The following is a 19,882-nucleotide window of genomic DNA, read 5'->3' on the forward strand; positions in this document are numbered from 1 at the left end:
AAAAGGTAGACAACAAAAGTGGAGTGCCGTCCTAAAAACCCAAAAAAACATAGGCTCAGGTTGCTGCCACTGGGGCTGTTTTGAACAAACCGTCCCTGTGATTTGAATATTTTTATTTATTTATTTATTTATTTCTTTCTTACTTACTTACTTACTTACTTACTTACTTACTTACTTACTTACTTACTTACTTACTTACTTACTATTTGTTTGTTTATTTATTTATGTTAAGTAGTTATTGGTAGTATACAAAGATATAGCAATGTTTATATACATGATACTAGTAAGAGAGAAACATTAGGACGGGACGGAAGGCACGCTGGTGCACTTATGCACGCCCCTTACTGACCTCTCAGGAATCAAGAGAGGTCAACAGTGGATAGTTTAAGGGTAAAGTTTTAGGGGTTGGGTGACGATACTACAGAGGCAGGTAGTGAATTCCATGCATCAGCTACTCGGTTACTAAAATTGTATTTCCTGCAGTTAACTTTAAATTAACTTTAAGTTTGTATCTGTTGTGTGCTCGTGTGTTGTTGTGGTTGAAGCTGAAGTAGTCGTTGACAGGAAGGACGTTGTAGAAGATGATTTTATGGGTTATGCTTAGGTCGTATTTAAGGTGACTAGTTCTAAGCTTTCTAAACCTAGGATTGTACAGTAAATGATGCAAATCCACTTGTCAGAACTAGTTGAATTGTTTTGGTGGAATAGGGCTTTACTTGGTTTCCAGGCCTTGGGTGCTATTATGTACTTTGTGTGAGGAACCTGAGTGACATAGAGAAAGGCTAGGTGCTCTGTAGGATACAATGCAGAAGTGTCGGTGGGATGGGATATCCCAGAGACAAGACAGTGAAATGCACCAAAAATAATATTATATGATCATGTAGACCTTAGCAGCTGCTTCTGCTAGAATTATTATTGCTGAATCTTAAAAGACAAAATGCAAATAATTATTTTGATCTCCCTAGTTGACAATTCTGTTTGGCTAGTGTGCAGGCAAATGATTTGTTATCCAAGAAGTTTGAAAGTGTGGTACCAATAGTTATCCAAGTTCCCTTTGACATAATTCCTGGAAATGTAGTAGCATTTCATATATCTGTATTCCTATAATACTCTAAGCCAAAAGTGCACATTTGTAACTCTGGGTTTATAATGTATATAAACCAGCCAACTCAGTGATAAAGCAGTTCATAGCTAGATATGTTTGATCCCAGCCACAGAGAATCTGTGCTAGCTTTTGCTGCTGTTGTTATACACTTATTTCCCATCATTTTGGATGGAAATCTCTAGTCATCTCAGCTTCATTTTCAGGCCAATGAATCACACTTCAGTTGAAATAATCTGCTGATCCTTCCTAGACTTTAGGAAACATTGCCCTAGAGAACTTACTGATAAGTTAAAGTCAAGAATGTAAGGCAAGGTTTACAATAGAAGGAAATTTGATAGGGTCATATTCACTAGTCCTTCATAACTATAACATAACAGAAGGTCAACTACCGATGTCCTTTCATTCACAGAAAGAAGTGTCAGGACTCTGAAAATGGTTTCATGGCTATGATAGCACCTTTAGAGGCTTTGGTGGGGAGCCAAGGTTCAGGGAGAAAGAGAAAATGAATTAAATTGCAAATGATTCATCTGTGAGCACAGTGGTCCTATCCGTCTCCAGAAAATGAGTACAAGGAGTAAAATAGCAGCTGCAGATTTGCTTGCTGTACCCAAACAGCAGAGCTCGGTGTTCCCTTTGCTGCTTTTCAGTATCTGGTGGCATTGTAGAGACAGGATATGTTACTATTTATTGTTTGTGTTTAATCAAGTTGCCTTACCAGCAACAGCTGCTGATCGGCTGCTTTTCTTTCAAAATAAACATGATGACATTAAGGTTGATTTTCTAAAAATGTGCGCAACTACTAACTTAACATTGATTATTTGAATGGGTAAGAATACATCTAATGTATGAATAGTGAGAAATGAGATTGAAAAAGGACTAAATGCACGAGGTTTATCAGATAAAGGTAATCCAAAAATATGTTAGAATGCTGTAAACACTTTTGTGGCATAGTAAATCAGATCTGGATCTTGGAGAGAAGGTTCAAGTTGTGAGGCTACTTAGATGCTTGGCCAAGCTATTTATTAACTTTCAGTTCTTTATCTGTAAAAAGAAAAAAGTTCACATAACCAGGTTCTTGGGAATAAATTAGAATAAAATCCATAAATTAAAATTTAAGATTAACATTGCTGTACTATTAGAATAATGTGTTTAATTGGCAGACTAAGAACCTGAAGACTATGAGTTCAAGTTCTGACTTATAATGAAAGCCAGCCGAGTAATTCTGGGCCAGTCACTCACTCTCGCCTCATCTCACCTCATCGGGTTGTTGTGTGGAAAATCAGAAGAGGAACTTGACTTGCTTTATTAAATGCTTGTAAAATAATAAAGACGGAATATTAATAAAACAAATAAATGCAGTTGTGCGAGCTATAGTGGGTCTACCAAGATCTGCCCACATTTCAGCATCACTCAGTGAGCTCTGCACTGGTTGTCAATTGGTCTCCGGGTGCAATTCAAAGTGCTGGTTATGACCTATAAAGCCCTACATGGCTTTGGACCAGATTATCTTCAGCATCGTCTTCTGCCTCGTGTATCCCAGCGGCCGGTTAGGTCCCACAGAGTCAGCCTTCTCCAGGTCCCATCAGCAAGACAATATCGGCTGGTGGGGCATAGAGGAAGAGCCTTCTCTGTGGAGGCCCCGGCCCTCTGGAACGAACTTCTTCCGGAGATACGTAACGTGCCCTCCCTCCTGGTCTTTCGTAAAGCTCTGAAGACCTACCTCTGCCGGCAAGCATGGGAGTCGTGAGTGATGAGATTGTCTCCAGATGATACTATGTATGCTTGAATTGGATGAATGTGTATGACTCTATATGGAGTTTTTAATACTTTTTAGTAATTTGTATAATCCTTTTATAGTAATTTAGATTTCGTTACATATTGTTACATTTATAATGTTGTATGCTTCCCTGAGTTGGCTCGAGAAGGGCGGCATATAAATCTAATAAATAAATAAATAAATAAATAAATAAACCTTAATGCTTGAATCTTATAAAATTAATAGAAGCATGAACTTTACGTTAAATTAGTAAGTGATAGGCGTGGTAATAGTAAACAAAAAGTAGATGTCATTCTGATGCTGAAGATTTTTAAATCAATACAGTACATATACAATAATGTATTGTGACGGTTCATTTATTTAAAATAATAATTGCACAATACAGTGTACATTTCCTTACAAATTCCATCAGCCTTTCTCAATTGGAGCTCCACAAAAGTTTCAGGTTCTGCAAGAGGTTTCTGAGAAAGATCTTGATTAAAATAAATAAACATCAGTTTTTGAACTTTGCCTATGTTTGCAGTGGTGTGAATATTTACATGCTACAATTCAGTTACTGGACTGTCAGTTTGCTGCTGTTGTATAAAATATGGATTGTAGTACAGTAATTAGAAGTGAATTATATTGTAAACTTTTCATGATTTTTATGCTCGGGTTCCTTGAAATCTGAAAATTACTTCAAGCGATCCTTTAAGGTAAAAACTTTGAGGAAGGCTGCCCTAAGCACTTATCAATGAAAGCCCTTATGATAGTGGCTTTTGTGAAAGCAGGTTTAAAGTGAAAGTGTTTTATGAGCACTTCTTCACTGAGAGAGAGAGAGAGATTATCAGCAGATAAACATACCTCACTGATAATCTTGAGCATTTACTGCTGCTGCAATGTTATTATCTTGTGCAGTTTTCAAACTGAGATGTGATCTGAAATATTACTGGTATTCCCATCTGTAAAACAACCTGAAAGCTTGAAGAAATTGCTGGATAGGTTTTTTGGCCAATATTTTTTATCAGTACACTGTGGGTTAAAGTTGATATTTGCATTAGTCAGTGCAGCGGGTGGAAAAAGCTAAATTAAATGATTTATTCTAATGTCGTCTATGAAAATATGAAATCCAGTATAGCGTTTAAAAGTGTAATCTGAGACTCTAGAGAGAATTGTAGAATTACATATATTCTGGGCAGTTATAGGACAGCTGTTTCCTGTCCTGGCTTATATGCTTGTATATATGCTTAGATAAATGTGTATGTTCTATGAGAAGTCTCTTGTGCCTTAAATGAGATACTTTCCTCCCTAAAAAAAACCCCACCCCTTATTTTTATCTTTCTGCAGTGAAACTTGGAGAACAATTGTTCTCTATTTCATTTTTAGACAAAAGGCAGTTATAGTTTCTATTTACAGAAAGAAGCTAAAATGAGAGCTTCTTTTGTTGCTTTTTAAGCAGAAAGAGACTACAGTAGTCCCTCGCTATATCACGCTTCACCTACTGCGGCTTCACTTCATCGCGGGTTTTCAAAAAACATTAATGAGAAAAATCATTCGCGGATCTTTGCTGGTTCGCGGGTTTCTGAGGAAGTCGATTGGCAGATTTAAACAGCCCGCGGAACTCGATCGGCAGGGTTTTTTAAAAAAAAAAAATCTAAGAGTGTGGGAAGGGTTTATAAACACTTAAAACAATGAAAACTTACCAAACAATTACAATATAAATACTTAAATAAGTACTATCAGTCGATAAATTCCCCATCACGGATTTCACCTATCGCGGCCGGGTCTGGAACGTAACACCAGCGATAGGTGAGGGACTACTGTATACCTTTGGGTATAAGGTGAGTAAAGTAGTCTTCCTTTTCTGCTCAAAAGAGCTCAGAGGCCATTTTCAGACTCCATCTTAAAAAGGTGAGAAGTGGCAAGAAATTAATCTCTCTACCCCTTGAATAATATGAGGCAGCAGGTTGTCTGTAGGTGTTGGTAGTAATAGTTGTCATGATTTGGAAATGAAATCTGAGTCTTAGAAAAGAGTAATTTTCATGTCTTTATTTAATGAACAAATTAAAATAAATTCAACTCTATAGGCTATTAGCTATTACACTAATTTAAATATATTTGATTAATTTTCTTTATCTACTATTTATTTTATTTGTAGCCCACATGGATTAATGGTTATTATCTGTTGTCTTTGCATAAATTATATGATTGGAGAGCAGATAGCATTAATAGGTACTGTAGTTTTCAATAATTAAATCTGTAACAGAGATTTTTAAAACGCCTTTTCATACACAGTACGGTATATTTCAGAATATAGACACACCTTTTTCCTCCCTAAAAGAGGCTGAAATCCAGGTGGGTCTTATACTCTGTAGCTTTTTTCAAAGCTTTTTTCATTAGCACTAGGTGCTAATGATCTTCCCAGCTCTTATCTTGCAGGTTCTTTCATTGTTACTCTCTGCTAAGAATGTATTCCAAGCTCTAAGTCTTTGCAGAGTTTTTTTCATTACTCTAACTTGCTCCAAGTAAGTTTCTTTCCAGCCCTAACCAGGTGCTAACAATATTCCCAGCTCTTACAGCTTGCAAGCTCTTTCATTGTTATTCTCTGCTAAGAATGTCTTCCAAGCCCTGTATTTGCAGGTTTTTTTCATTGCTCTAACTTGCTCCAAATGTTTCTTTCCAGCCCTAACCAGATGCTAATGGTGTTCCCAGCTCTTATCCACTTGCAAGCGCTTTCACTGTTACTCTCTGTGAATAATGTTTTCCAAACCCTGTCTTTGTAGTTTTTTTATTGTTATACTTGCTCCAGATGTTTCTTTCCAGCTCTAACCAGGTGCTAACAATGTTACCGGCTTGCAAGATCTTTCATTGTTACTCTCTGCTAAGAACGTTTTCCAAGCCCTAAGTCTTTGCAGGTATTTTTTCATTGCTGTAACTTGCTCCAAATGTTTATTTCCAGTCTTAACCAGGTGCTAACAATGTTCCTAGCTCTTACCGGCTTGCAAGGTCTTTCATTGTTACTCTCTCCAAATAAGGTTTTTTTAAAGCCCTAACCAGGGGATAAAATGATGTGCTGAAACTGACCAGGCTAAGGATGCTAGCCAGATAAATATCTGGTAAGCAGATTCTTTTCCCTATTTTCCTCCCCCAAAACTAAGGTGCATCTTATACTCCAAAAAATACGGTACTTAGTTACAGTACATGGAAGATTTCTTAAGTATGTATTTCTCCCATTAATGATATAAATTGATAGTATTATTTTGGCACTAGATAAGGGTCAACAGAATTCAAGAAGGATTGGATTTGGTCTATTTGTGCCTAGGTAGGGATTCTAGGCTGATTCCTGTTTTGACTTTATCCCCAGCTTCTGTCACTCCTTCTCCTGCAATGCTTATCTAAAGATAGCAGCGGTATCTAATGTTAGGCTTGAAATTTATTTACTAACTAACTAACTAACATTTGCTCTTGCAGGCATCTTCCACACCAAGGAAGGAGGTGGATCATTTGACCACATTACATGCTTTTATTTTCTCCATGAAATCTGAAGTTCAGAAGAAGTTTGGACAAAACATTCAAGAGAAATTTTTTCCCCTCATTTTCTCACAAGTGGATTAACATTCTTCATTTTTACTTCAAACACTGCTATTGAGGGAAGAGAAAAATTGTTCATCACTACAACATTTTTAGTCTGGGAATATTTACAATTATCTAAAAGACAATTATACATTATGCTGGTCATTTAAATTTTTTATAGATTATTATCTGCAATATTTTAATACATATTTTTGGCAATGCATTGATTTTACTAAATTTTAACACAACCACCTCAGTGCTTATTGATGTACAAATATGAGATTTAAAGGGAGATAAAGTGATTGCTCTCTTAAGCCATTTCAGAGGGCAACAAATTGAAATTCATATTATGGCAGCAAACTATAAAAAAGTAATAACAACAGTGAATTATTACAGCAGTGCTGTAATAGATAATCAGCTTCAAAATGTTGTGCATTATTGTACAGGGTCATGTCAAGTATTCAGACAAGGAATTATGTGCATAGTAGCCCACCACAATGTTTGTGGAGAACAACTTAAAGTTCCCACACCTAATTTTAGACATTCAGATTTGACCCACAGATTTTCAATGCCTGAAACGTCAATTGCTTTGCCTGGGGATGAAGATTATCATCAGCTCCATCCTAGTAATCCAAAACTCAAAAAAGGATCTTCTGTTCAAAGCAGTGGGAATCTGAAAGATATTACTGAAGAAGCCATAAACCTTGCTATTGGGAAAATAAAAGAATTCTCATTTGAAAAACTGAGAAATTCTTCAAACCAGGCCAACTATAGAAAAGGAAGAAAAGTTAAGTCAGACCAATTCAATAGAAGATCGCTGGATTTTGACTTGATTAGTGGACACTTCAGCAATGATGAAATTTTGTCCCCTCCTAATGGGGTTCCCAATAATTGTTCCCATAAAGAAAAGTGGCATCTCAGCAGCCCCTTGGTTAAGGAAAGTGGGAGTGCTGTGGTTCCTTTGTCTATAGAAACTTTCCCCGATGGCAATTTCATAACACAAATTTTGGAAAAGCACAAACTGGATGGTTCTTCCAGTGGAGATATTAAGATGTGCTTAGATATCTTGCTAAAATGCTCAGAGGACCTGAAGAAGTGTACAGATATAATAAAGCAATGCATTAAGAAGAAATCTTCAGAAAATGTCAATAGCGAAAATAATAGTGAGTCCTTGGCCAATTCTGAAATAATCTATATGAATTTAATGACAAGATTTTCTTCTTACCTTAAACAGTTGCCTTTTGAATTTAGACATCCTGGTGACATGGTAGAACTGATTAATAGTTTGTCTGCTTTGGAGCAATCTCATTTCTCCCCCATATTTGGCAATGAACAACCACCGAGATATGAAGATGTTGTAACTTCTGCATCATCTGTGGCAAAACAGGCCTTTGCCCCCAATTTAAAAAGAATTCAGGATAATAATGATACAAATTCCTCAACCAATCTTATCCATATCCCCAGTGTAGAGACTGCCTCAAACGCATTGCAGAACATAGATTCTAGAAATGATTCTTATGTACTACCTCAGTTACAATTTCTAAATCCATCAGACTGTGTTTTTCCCACTGAATCTCTATATATTGTAGAAGAATCAGATGGGAAAAAAGTAAGGGGAAGTGCATCAAGTGTTCGGAGTAGAACAACAAAAGGAGAGTCAGAGAGCAGCCAGGAGCGAGCTGAATGGCTAAATCCTTCTTTAAAACTTCCTAAAACTTCACGTACTGTTGCACAGCCTCTATCAAAGGGTGACCTCGCCATTTCATCAGATGCCATTGATCAAACCTTTAACTATAACGCTCAGCTCTCTAAAGAAGAACTTAGAAAAACCAATCAAGAAGAGATAGATAAACTTTTGTTGGATTTGGAGAATTTTTCACAAAAAATGGAAATTACACTGAGGGAAACTACTGTGGAGCAGAGTGATTCTAGATATTTGAAAAGTAGTGGTTTGACCAGTGAAGACAAAGGCAAAGATTGTTTTCCTGAAGACAGAAACATGCCTTCTTCCTTACCAAAACTTGTAGAAACCAATGGTCATAAAATGGATGAAGATGATAAAACTCTTTTAATGCGTATTTTGGAGAGTATTGAAGACTTTGCTCAAGAACTAGTAGAATTCCAACTGGGCAAAGGTAGCTTATCAAAAGAGAAAGAAGTGATGCATATTCTTCAGGAAACTTTAGCCACACCTTCCATCACAGTTGACAAGCAGAGCTACATAGATACAGTGAAGAAAAAAACAGTCTCACCAATAATTCAACAGATGCCAGAGGTTATCAAGGTAAGATTACATGATTTTTTTTCACTTACCGTAACTGTTGAGTCCATTCATATAAAAATACTGCTCTATGGAAATACTGTAACATAGAAAATTATGTACATGTCATTGAATTTTTCACTCTTTATATTGATTTATAGTTTGCACACCAATCCAAACTTTCTTGTGCACAATAAAAAAATAGCTCGGGTATGGAAACTGCTGAGAATTCATTAGAGTTGAGAGGACAATAACTTTAAAAACAAAATAAAAGCACAGGTAAACTTGCTGTTAGTGATTTGAATGACACTTTAAGAATAAAAGTGCTTTCTTTCTTTCTTTCTTTCTTTATTTATTTATTTATTTATTTATTTTGTCCAATACACAATACATATTGAAGAGGATAGACATGAAGTAATATATAAAGAAAAGATATAAAAGTAGAGGAAAAAATATATGAAAGGAAGAAAAGATATATGAGATAAGGAGAGACAATTGGACAGGGGACGAAAGGCAGGCTAGTACACTTATGTACGCCCCTTATGTACGCTTATATTCATTTCACTTCAATTTTTGTATAATGGTTGGTTAAAATAATTAATTATCCCATTTTCAATCCAAGTTATTTTAAAAAGGGAGGTTGCTTGCCATTTTAAAATAATAATTGTTCCAAAATGCCTGTTTTTCATGAGAACTGAAATCAGTTTTGATACTCCCTCCCCCAAAGGCCCAAATATGTCTGTCTATCCTTCCAATAGGTCTATTAAATCAAGATTTCTTTTATAGTTAGAATATCAAGGGTGACAATTTGCATTATCAGGTCTTTTTTGTTCCTAAATGGAATGAAATACATTCTCTGAGTTTCAAGCAAAGCACCAATTTTGGTAGCTCCATTCTTGATCTAATTTAAAAAGCAACTTTGTAAAAGCTCTGATCCTAGGAAAGAGGTCTACTTTAAAGTTTGTCTTATTTCCAAACATGTAAGGAAAATATTTAACAGCATGATTCTTTCGGACAGAGGGACGCTGTATTTTTTTTAACCACGTGAAAAATTAAAATTAAAATATACTTCAACCTTTTATAATATTATATTCCAATCAGAAAAATATGTGCATCTATAGATCATAGTTTTGATTTCACTTGAAATTGATAGCTACATTTGCACCTAAAATTTCACCATGGAATATGATAAAACATGTATCTTGGAAGGTGATATATTTAGCTACCTCTGTAATAAGTCTAACTTTAGCACCACTGCCAGGAGTGTGGTGGATGCCTCCCTTCCCACAATACCTCTGCTCTATTACCAGCCCAGGACAGTTTGTCTCGCTGTCATGTACCCAGCAGGGACAGATTCTGGTGTAGATTATACTTCTTGATAAATAATTGGTAAAAGGCATCCAAAGCTCTTTGTGCTCGGGGATTCTTTGAATCTCAAAAAAGAGAGTCCTCTGGCGTTGGGATGAGATATAGGCAATTTTTTCTGAGAATAAAAAGACAAGGTATGTTTCACTTAGAATTTCTTGAACCCCTGCCCCCTCTCACACAAACAAATCAAGAAAGTAGTTGAAGTGATACCTTAAAAGGACTCTACATCTTTGCTGGGAAGAACAATTTCCTGAGAAAGTAACAAAAATGATGATCAAGGATAGATCTCTGCGAAGGGACCCTGATTTACGAGGAGAGTTAGCTTTCCTTGCGAAAGGCTGTGATTTTGTTCTTCCATCCCGTTTCAAGAAGAGGTTGAAGTCATTCCAGCAAGCCCAGGTTTGAAAGTGCTTTACTTTTGTTTCTTCTTGTTTGTTATCTCTGTCTTAGATCAGTAGTTGGAATGGTTTCTTCACTTAGGCTTCTCAATTTTCAGAAGGTTATTTGCACCAGATACCTATTGGTTTAAAAATAGGTCTTCCAGGCTTAGTACATAAATACCTTGTTGGTAAATAAAAGGAAACAGGTATTTTTTCCTTTTGGAATTTAGTTCTTGAAGGTTAAAATGTTAAAATAAATAAATATTATTAGTAGAACATGGTAAGAAATTGATTTCTGTTTGGTTATTTTTTTTAAGCAATAGTCCTGAGCATTTCCATGTTTTGTGTATGTTACCAGCAATGTGTGACAAAGTGGCACTGTATAGAATGTCCATTAAATGTGTGATTAGTTTTAGGCAAAGTATGAAATACCTGCATTACTTTAATATGGTATATACCATACTTTCCTTAGGCATTATATATAATACCTAATCAATGTGCAGAATGATAATAACTATTTAGGCAAAGTATGAAAAGAGTCATGAAAAGGGTTAAAGTTAGGGTTAGGGGTAGAACCATAATTCTAACCCTTTATTGAAAGTTTGTATATGAGAATGAAAGAAAAAATGGAAAATAAAATACAGAACTTCCTTGGTGAAAAATACAAGTCAAAAATAGTATTGACTTGCTTGTTGCAACAAGGAAGGCTAGAATTGCATTTTCATGGGAGTCTTTCATACAGTTTGCCTTTTGCCATTGCATAGAATGCCTAACAAATGTGTAAAATATTAAGTATTTCACACTTTGACATATACCATTTCTGGCCCTCTATAGATTTCTATAAAATGCCTTATTTCACACAGTGCCTTATTTCACAATAAGATGTACATTTTGTACCACATTTCAAATATATGGAGAAACCAACACTGACTATTAAAAGTAAGATGGATAAGAAGATTGAAGTTGTTCCCAAATAATATTCAATTTTTAAAAAGCGGAAAAGATTTAGTAAAGAGTATAAAAATACTTCAAAATAAATGTCAAAGAAAACTAGCCCCTTGTACTACCCCTTATGTGGAAAAATAAAGGAAACAAGGGCATAGACAAAACACACCATAAATATGTAAGTAGCAGGGAGATGTAATGAGGCAGAAGTACTTCTGAGAGCAAAATACATTTATGAATGTATTGGTAAGATTCAGTGGCTGGTTTTTTTTTTTAGTTACATTGTTGGAACTTAGAAACTTGACTTCTGTCCTGCAGAGCTTTGGTTAGATGCTTCTTTAAGAAGTTTTTAAAAATAGACAGTAGTAGTACAATAAATGCAGCATTTATAAGAAGTTGCAGAATATACAACTCAAGTATTTAATATTGCATAGGATGAATTGTCTATTTATACCTAGAACTTCAAAATGTTTAATACCGTTGTACTTTACTGAGAGATAAGACTACTGCATATAAACAGCTTGTTGTTGTTGTTTTAACTTTGTTTTGTTCATTGTAAAGACTATTTATGCACAATCATTGTTCAATTTTTATTGCATGAAAATAGTAATTATGTTTATTAATATTTAGGTCCAAAATAAGCAAGAGAAAACAACGGTGACACCATCTCTAACTCCTGCAAATTCAACAACCACCTCACAGTCTCTACTGTCTACAAATAAAGAAACTGTTGGTGCTCCCTTGTCCATAAACATTCCAACTTTCTATTTCCCCTACGGACTTCCGAATATCTGCAATAATCATGACGAAATTATTATCAAAGTGGAAGCAGCCTTTTCAGAGTTTGAAGATAACAAAGTTCCCTATAATGAAATGGGGAAAATTATAAAAGTAAGCATAATTATCTTGAGAATGTATGGAATATTCAAAGCTGGAATCTATTTTATAATATAGGTAAAAATTATAATTTATTAAAGAAAAGGAAGCTTTTGGATGAAGCATATTTTAATTTTGTGTTTATGGCATGACACCATGAATCCATAAACTCACATCAGAACAAGACATGTTGGATAATTGAGCAAACACTACAGCAGTGATGGCGAACCTATGGCGCGGGTGCCACAAGTGGCAGGCGGAGCCATATCTGCTGGCACGCAAGCTGTTGCCCTAGCTTAGCTCCAACATGCATGTGTTGCCTGCTAGCTGATTTTTCGCTTGCACAAAGGCTCTGGGAGGTAGGTTTTGGCTTCCAGAAAGCCTCCGGGGGGGATCGGAGGGCATTTTTATCCTCCCCCAGCTCCAGGGAAGCCTTTGGAGCCTAGGAAGAGCAAAACATGAGCCTACCAGAAGTTGGGAAAGAGGCTATTTTCGGCCTCCAGAGGGCCTCCAAGAGGCAAGGGAAGCTATTTTTGTTCCCGAGGCATTGAATTATGGGTGTAGGCACTCACGCATGTGTGATAGCGCACGCCCACGCTCTTTTGGCACTCAAGGAAAAAAAGGTTTGCCATCACTGCACTAGAGGATCCTTTGTTTTAGACTAAGAAAAATCTGGATATCATAGGTTTAGGTTAGAACTGGTGAATGATCAGTGAAGCAGTATCTTCTCTAGATGAAACCAGAAGGTACTTTTAGGTGGTAGCATAGTAAAAGAACCGTCACATTCTTGTGGGCAAGAAACAACAGGATAACATCCATAGAGGTAAAGATTTCTAAATGAATTTTTAATATAATTTTAATTAAAAGTTTAAGTAGTAATTCAAATAATAAAACCATAATTTAAATAATAAGTCTGTGAGATTCAACACAGTTATATAATGCACTGCATATAATTTGCCTGGGTTTTGTTTTCCAACGTATTTTAATAAAATGGCTTGATAAAAATATATTTTCTTGAATGTTAACAGTATGCTTGTGTTATTCTTTTTGCAGACATGTGGCTGTCCCCTATACTGGAAAGCTCCCATGTTCAATGCATCTGGAGGAGACCAGACAGGATTTGTATCTGTACATTCATTTGTGGCCATGTGGAGAAAGTGAGCACAGTGTAAAAATATTCTCTTAAAACAGGGATCTCCAACTTATTTGTGTGCTAGGTATTTATAATTTTGAAGGCATGTCCAGGGGACTACTGCTAGTTGCCATGATAATATATGCAATTAAATGCTCCTTTTTTTGTATTTATTTATGAATGTATGAAATTCTTTCTACTTCCTTGTCTGTTTTATCTGGCTTTTGTTTAACAGGATTCCCTAGCCTACCCTGATGAGATTTCCTAAACCACCCATCACTTATTCCAGCCTTTATGCTGAGATACTTTCATTTTCCCTGTTGGGATCTTCAGTCTTTCCTCTTCAATCCTCCTGTTGGGATTCTGCATTTCAGCCCTGGCCTGCTTTCCCCAACTCTCTCAACAACCTGCTCCAACCCAGCCATTCCCTCTCCCAGACCTACATTCCTCTCACCCACCACCTTACTATGCATTCAACCAGTGGTGAAATCCATTTTTTTACTACCTGATCTATGGGTGCAGCTTGCTGGGTGTGGCCTAGTGATGGTGGGCACAGCAGGGGAAAGATACTGCAAGATCCCCATTTCTACCCCACTGCAGGGGAAAGATACTGCAAGATCCCCATTCCCACTTTCTAATTCACAATAATATTTGGGGGAAAGGGTGAGGGAAAGTACAGTCAGACTTGTTAAATTCTGTTTTGATAGCCAATATTAATAAAAGTAGTTTCAACTTTGTGTCGAGTTGATTTTTTTGGTTTGGTCTAAATAGTGGGGCTGACATATGTGCATTCATGCACATAGAAATATATAGATACAGCTAGATTTATACATTATTATGGCCTTAGTTATTTATGTAATTTTTCTTATTATCATTGCCATATATGAAATAACAAGAGTAACCCTGCGCTTAAAGACAAAGGTTTCTGAATGTAACATGTAGCTTTGGCTCTATATTGTAGATGCCAGGTTATAGCAGCTTTGCTCAGTTTGAGAGCCTTCTGGATTTATAGACTTTAGGTTCTAGAATTCTCCAAATCTGTCCATGTTTGAAAAGTGCCAAGATTGGGTAATACTGAATGAAACTGAAACCATAGAACGTTTTTCCTTCTTTGAATTGACCGGAATGTTCTTATACAGTTTACTTCTTCTTTGTAGGATTCTACACAACTGTCATGATGATGCATCGAAATTCATTTGCCTTTTAGCAAAACCTGACTGTAACTATCTGGAACAAGAAGATTTCATCCCAATACTGCAGGTATGTTTGACCAGTCCTTTAAATTCCAGCCTAGAGCTTCCTACCAATTACTGAGATAGCTAATAATAATAATAATAATAATAATAATAATAATAATAATAATAATAATAATATATTGGATGTGTATGCCGCCTCTCTCTGTAGACTCAGGGCGGCTAACAACAATGATAAAAACAGCATGTGACAATCCAATAATAAAACAACAAAAAACCCTTATTATAAAACCAAACATACTCACAGACATACCATGCATAACTTGTAATGGCCTAGGGGGAAGGAATATCTCAACTCCCCCATGCCTGGCGGTATAAATGAGTCTTGACAAGGGAGGGTGGGGGCAATTCTAATGTCTGGAGGGAGTTGGTTCCAGAGGGCCGGGGCCACCACAGAGAAGGCTCTTCCCCTGGGGCCTGCCAAACGACATTGTTTAGCTGACGGGATGCGGAGAAGGCCAACTCTGTGGGACCTTATCGGTCGCTGGGATTCATGTGGTAGCAGGCAGTTCCGGAGGTAGTCTGGTCCAAAGCCATGTAGGGCTTTAAAGGTCATGACCAACACTTTGAATTGTGACCGAAAACTGATCGGCAGCCAATGCAAGCCACGGAGTGTTGAGGAAACATGGGCAAATCTTGGAAGCCCCACAATGGCTCTCGCAGCTGCATTCTGCATGATCTGAAGTTTCCGAACACTTTTCAAAGGTAGCCCCATGTAGAGAGCGTTGCAGTAATCGAACCTCGAGGTGATGAGGGCATGAGCGACTGTGAGCAGTGACTCCCTGTCCAAATAGGGCCGCAACTGGTGCACCAGGCGAACCTGGGCAAACGCCCACTTTGCCAAAGCCGAAAGATGATGTTCCAATGTCAGCTGTGGATCGAGGAGGACGCCCAAGTTGCGAACCCTCTCTGGGGGGGTCAGTAGTCCCCCCCCAGGGTAATGGACGGACAGATGGAATTGACCCACAGCCACTCCGTGTTGTCTGGGTTGAGTTTCAGTTTGTTGACATCCATCCAGGCCCCAACAACCTCCAGGCACTGGCACATCACTTCCACTGCTTCGTTGACTGGATGAATTCAGCTGAAGGCAGGATACAGTGTCCATGATTCTTCACATTTGGATTCTGCGGGGAATTGTGTTTGATAGATTGTTTGGGCCCTTCCAGAGCCAAGATTGTATGGTTCAGTGGTGAGGCAAAAAAATTAGGGAAAGTCCAACATCCTTTCTTTTCTTCTTTCATCATAGTTAGAACAAGTTAGCAAAGCTTATCATGTGGTAAATGTTTATTTTACTTTCTGCTTGTTTCTCTTTAGGTTCTACGCTATTTTATGGTTATGATGTTTTTTTGTATTTAATAATTCTGGTGTATTTCAGGATATAGTTGAAACTCATCCAGGACTGACATTTCTAAAGGATGCCCCAGAATTTCATTCCCGCTACATTACTACGGTATGTTGGCTACATTATTAGTTTCATTATTTGTAGTGAAATTGAAACATAACCAGTGCCAGACGTTAGACAAATTCAGGTTGGCTGTTTGGCATTGATTTGTTTCAACTACAGTGATACCTCATCTTACAAACGCCTCATCATACAAACTTTTCAAGATACAAACCCGGGGTTTAAGATTTTTTTGCCTCTTCTTACAAACTATTTTCATCTTACAAACCCACCGCCACCACTGGAGTGCCCCGCCTCCGGACTTCCGTTGCCAGCGAAGTGCCCATTTTTGCACTGCTGGAATTCCCCTGAGGCTCCCCTCCATTGGAAACCCCACCTCCGGACTTCCGTGTTTTTGTGATGCTGCAGGGGAATCCCAGCAGGGGAATCCCAGTAGCGCAAAAACAGGTGCTTCGCTGGCAACGGAAGTCCGGAGGTAGGGTTTCCCAGCGAGAGGAGCTTCAGTGAAATCGCAGCATTGCAAAAATACAGAGGTCCGGAGGTGGGGTTTTGAGAACTTCGGTGTTTTTGCGATGCTGCGATTTCACTGAGGCTCCCCTCGCTGGGAAACCCCACCTCCGGACTTCCGTTGCCAGCAAAGTGCTCATTTTTGCGTTGGCTCACTCTTCGGTTAGTTTGTCCAATGTATGTGGCTGCACATGTTTTGCAAGGGATTTCATAGATTCCTTGGTATTCCAATTGGATTTTATCTTTGGGGCTCCTTAGGATATTAGATATTTTTTGGTTAGTGCAAAATGAGGTATATATATATATATATATATACACCCCCTAAAACCCTCATTGTGTATCGGACAAAATAAATAAATAAAAATAAAATTGTCATGATGGTGCATTTTATCTTTAAATTGCCAGTGGTTTTGAGTTGTATATTTCATCTTTTTTCCAGGTTATTCAAAGAATATTTTACATAGTGAATAGATCATGGTCTGGAAAAATATCATTAATAGAGCTGAAGAAAAGCAACTTTCTGCAAGTATGTTAATTTTTTGCATCCACATGAACAATATCTATCTTAAAATATTTTTTTATCCCCGCAAAATATTCAGTGTATTTTGCCATTCAGTTGAATAAGCAATAAAATGTTATGCATTCTGGAAAGATGGGCTTATTTTAAATATGAGGGAAATACTAGAGGTATGTATCTAATTAGACATACTAGGTAGGAAAATTCTAATAATCTGGTACTGATTACTAGAATTCTTTGGTCTGGTACTGGCACAAGCAAATAAAAATGTATTTTATTTATTTATTTATTGGATTTGTATGCTGCCCCTCTCCGCAGACTCGGGGCGGCTAACAACAATGATAAAAAACCAGCATGTAACAATCCAATTAATTAAACAACTAAAAACCCTTATTATAAAACCAAACATATACATAACTTGTAATGGCCTAGGGGAAAGGAATATCTTAACTCCCCCATGCCTGGCGATAAAGGTGGGTCTTGAGTAATTTGCAAAAGACAAGGAGGGGGGGCGTTCTAATCTCTGGGGGGAGTTGATTCCAGAGGGCTGGGGCCGCCACAGAGAAGGCTCTTCCCCTGGGGCCCGCCAAACGACATTAAAAATGTAGGCTTTTGTTAAATATAGCAGGTTTCTGGTACTTTCCTATCACCTTTTTATGTAGAATTAATCCATTCTCATCTTTTCAGACTCTAGCCCTCTTAGAAGAAGAGGAAGACATTAATCAAATCACTGATTATTTTTCCTATGAGCATTTCTATGTTATTTACTGTAAATTCTGGGAATTGGACACTGATCATGATCTTTATATCAATCAAAGTGATTTGGCTAGATACAATGATCAAGGTAAGAAAATTCAAATGCAAAATAACATGTTATTATAATCATACTATGCTTTTGTCCAAGCATATGTGTGTATGTGGACATTTAGACACACAATCTTTATGTGAATTCATTATCAAACAACTATGTCCATTTTTTACTCCTTTTCCTATATAACTTCCTATTTCTTTGCTCATTAACTGCCATTCAAAACTGGCTCATATGAAAACAGTCCTTATTATTATTGGTATATGGATTATCACTGCTGAAGTATATAAAGTACAGCTCAAAGCAAATCATTAAACAAAATTATGTGTTTGCCACAACATTGCAAAGGAAGATAAGTGAAACTGAAAATAATCATAACCAGAAACTAAATCCAGACTTCTTCATTATTCTCAAATCTTGTAATAATGCTAATTTTTACTCGGAAATTTTAATTTTATTCTACAGTTAATGGAAGCATGCAAATGTTCACAATTTTAATGTTTGATTGAACATGTCAAATTTGGGACATATTTTATGGATTTATCCTAACGGCTCTTCCACATATTAAATAGAATTCTTGCATTAAAAGATTGAAATAATGACTGAAAGGAATTCAAAACTAAAATAATAATAATTAAACTGATGTGTATTAAAGACATACCAATATATGTAATACACAGGTAGTTCTCAAGATATAACAGATCATTTAACGACTGTTCAAAGTTATGACAAACTCTCCCAAAAGTTACATACAACCAGGGGTGGGCTGCTGCCCGGACCCGGGGTGGGGGCGACACAGTGGAGTAGTGAAAATGGAGCTCCACCCCAGAGCATCCAATTTGCACTGAAAGATGTTGAAAGAAAATGCAGGGTGTCCTGCATAAGCCACACCCACACCCACAGTGTGGTAGTAAAAATTTTGGTAGCCCTTCACTGCTTCTAAACAAAATTTATTGAAGTGAATCAGCGGAACTATTTTTCATAGGAATCTATTTTCTAAGCCCGTTGGGTGGTGCTTTTGTAATGCCTTTCCAAAGGCTTTTTTGTGATCTAGCAAGGAGTCAGGTCCTTTTATCATGAGCTTGTAGTAGGTAACAATTTTATATGGCTGTCTTTTGATCAGCCTATAAATTAACCCTCACTCTTTTGTTTTTTAATCTACAGCTTTGTCAAGCAGAATTATAGAAAGAATATTCACTGGAGCTGTTCTTAGGTAAGTAATAAAGTACAGTATTCCCTCGATTTTCGCGGGGGATGGGTTCCGAGACCGCCCGTGAAAGTCAAATTTCCGCGAAGTAGAGATGCGGAAGTAAATACACTATTTTTGGCTATGAACAGTATCACAATCCTTCCCTTAACACTTTAAACCCCTAAATTACAATTTCCCATTCCCTTAGCAACCATTTAGATTATTACTCACCATGTTTATTTATTAAAGTTTATTTAAAAAAATATTAAAGGCAGACGAAAGTTTGGCGATGACATATGACGTCATCAGGTGGGAAAAACCATGGTATAGGGGAAAAACCCGCAAAGTGTTCTTTAATTAATATTTTTGAAAAACCGTGGAATAGACTTTTTGCAAAGTTTGAACCCATGAAAATCGAGGGAACACTGTAGTTCCCTAAATTAGAAAACAGTGAACACCTTTCAAAGAGAGAAAACTATGGTAGAAAAGTATTTGTAACCATGACCCCCTCATACCCCTAAGCAATTTAATCCAAAATTAAAAATTCTCTTTTACCTTTTAATTCACATTCCTGGTTGTGAAAAGGCACTGATGCCTCCTCAGAAGAAGATTCTTCAAAGGCAGTCTTTACAGTTATTGCACTAAAAGTCAAGCCAGAATCCTGATTTCAAAGTTGTCATGTTAATAATATTAGGATAAGATTCCAATTCTATCTTTAATTTAATAAAATATTAACTTTTGAGGAATTTGTTAATGGGTAACCTTAATACATTTTAGGAATAGAAATTTTGTCTTTTCTCTCTTTCAGATT

The 19,882-nt window shown here is 36.9% G+C and overlaps 1 protein-coding gene and 1 long non-coding RNA gene across 7 annotated transcripts in view; one reads left to right on the forward strand and one right to left on the reverse strand.

The window, feature by feature from the left end:
• The window catches only part of PPP2R3A (protein phosphatase 2 regulatory subunit B''alpha), a 29,174-nt gene that overhangs the window by 861 nt on the left and 8,431 nt on the right, over nt 1–19,882 (forward strand). For 2 of the 5 annotated variants that reach the window (XM_070753082.1, XM_070753080.1), the window contains exons 2-9: nt 6,333–8,718; nt 12,018–12,278; nt 13,317–13,420; nt 14,553–14,655; nt 16,024–16,098; nt 16,997–17,083; nt 17,762–17,918; nt 19,047–19,095. In XM_070753082.1, the coding sequence (XP_070609183.1) occupies nt 6,784–8,718; nt 12,018–12,278; nt 13,317–13,420; nt 14,553–14,655; nt 16,024–16,098; nt 16,997–17,083; nt 17,762–17,918; nt 19,047–19,095 (2,771 nt within the window). In that variant the 5' untranslated portion in view covers nt 6,333–6,783. Of the gene's footprint in view, nt 1–5,286; nt 5,777–6,332; nt 8,719–10,314; nt 10,462–12,017; nt 12,279–13,316; nt 13,421–14,552; nt 14,656–16,023; nt 16,099–16,996; nt 17,084–17,761; nt 17,919–19,046; nt 19,096–19,882 lie in introns of those variants that run through there. The other 3 variants (XM_070753081.1, XM_070753083.1, XR_011559210.1) reach the window with 3 other exon arrangements.
• On the reverse strand, nt 4,536–19,703 carry LOC139167934 (uncharacterized). Of its 2 annotated transcripts, none has more exons than XR_011559212.1 (7): nt 19,627–19,703; nt 10,273–10,579; nt 9,988–10,177; nt 8,748–8,794; nt 8,450–8,651; nt 7,660–7,823; nt 4,536–6,500 (listed from the first exon to the last, which is right to left on the reverse strand). It is a non-coding gene; the product is annotated as an uncharacterized lncRNA (long non-coding RNA). The 2 variants fall into 2 exon arrangements; XR_011559211.1 differs by having other exon boundaries at nt 4,536–6,503.

Source organism: Erythrolamprus reginae, chromosome 5 (assembly GCF_031021105.1).
Source record: "Erythrolamprus reginae isolate rEryReg1 chromosome 5, rEryReg1.hap1, whole genome shotgun sequence".
Lineage (NCBI taxonomy): Eukaryota > Metazoa > Chordata > Lepidosauria > Squamata > Dipsadidae > Erythrolamprus > Erythrolamprus reginae.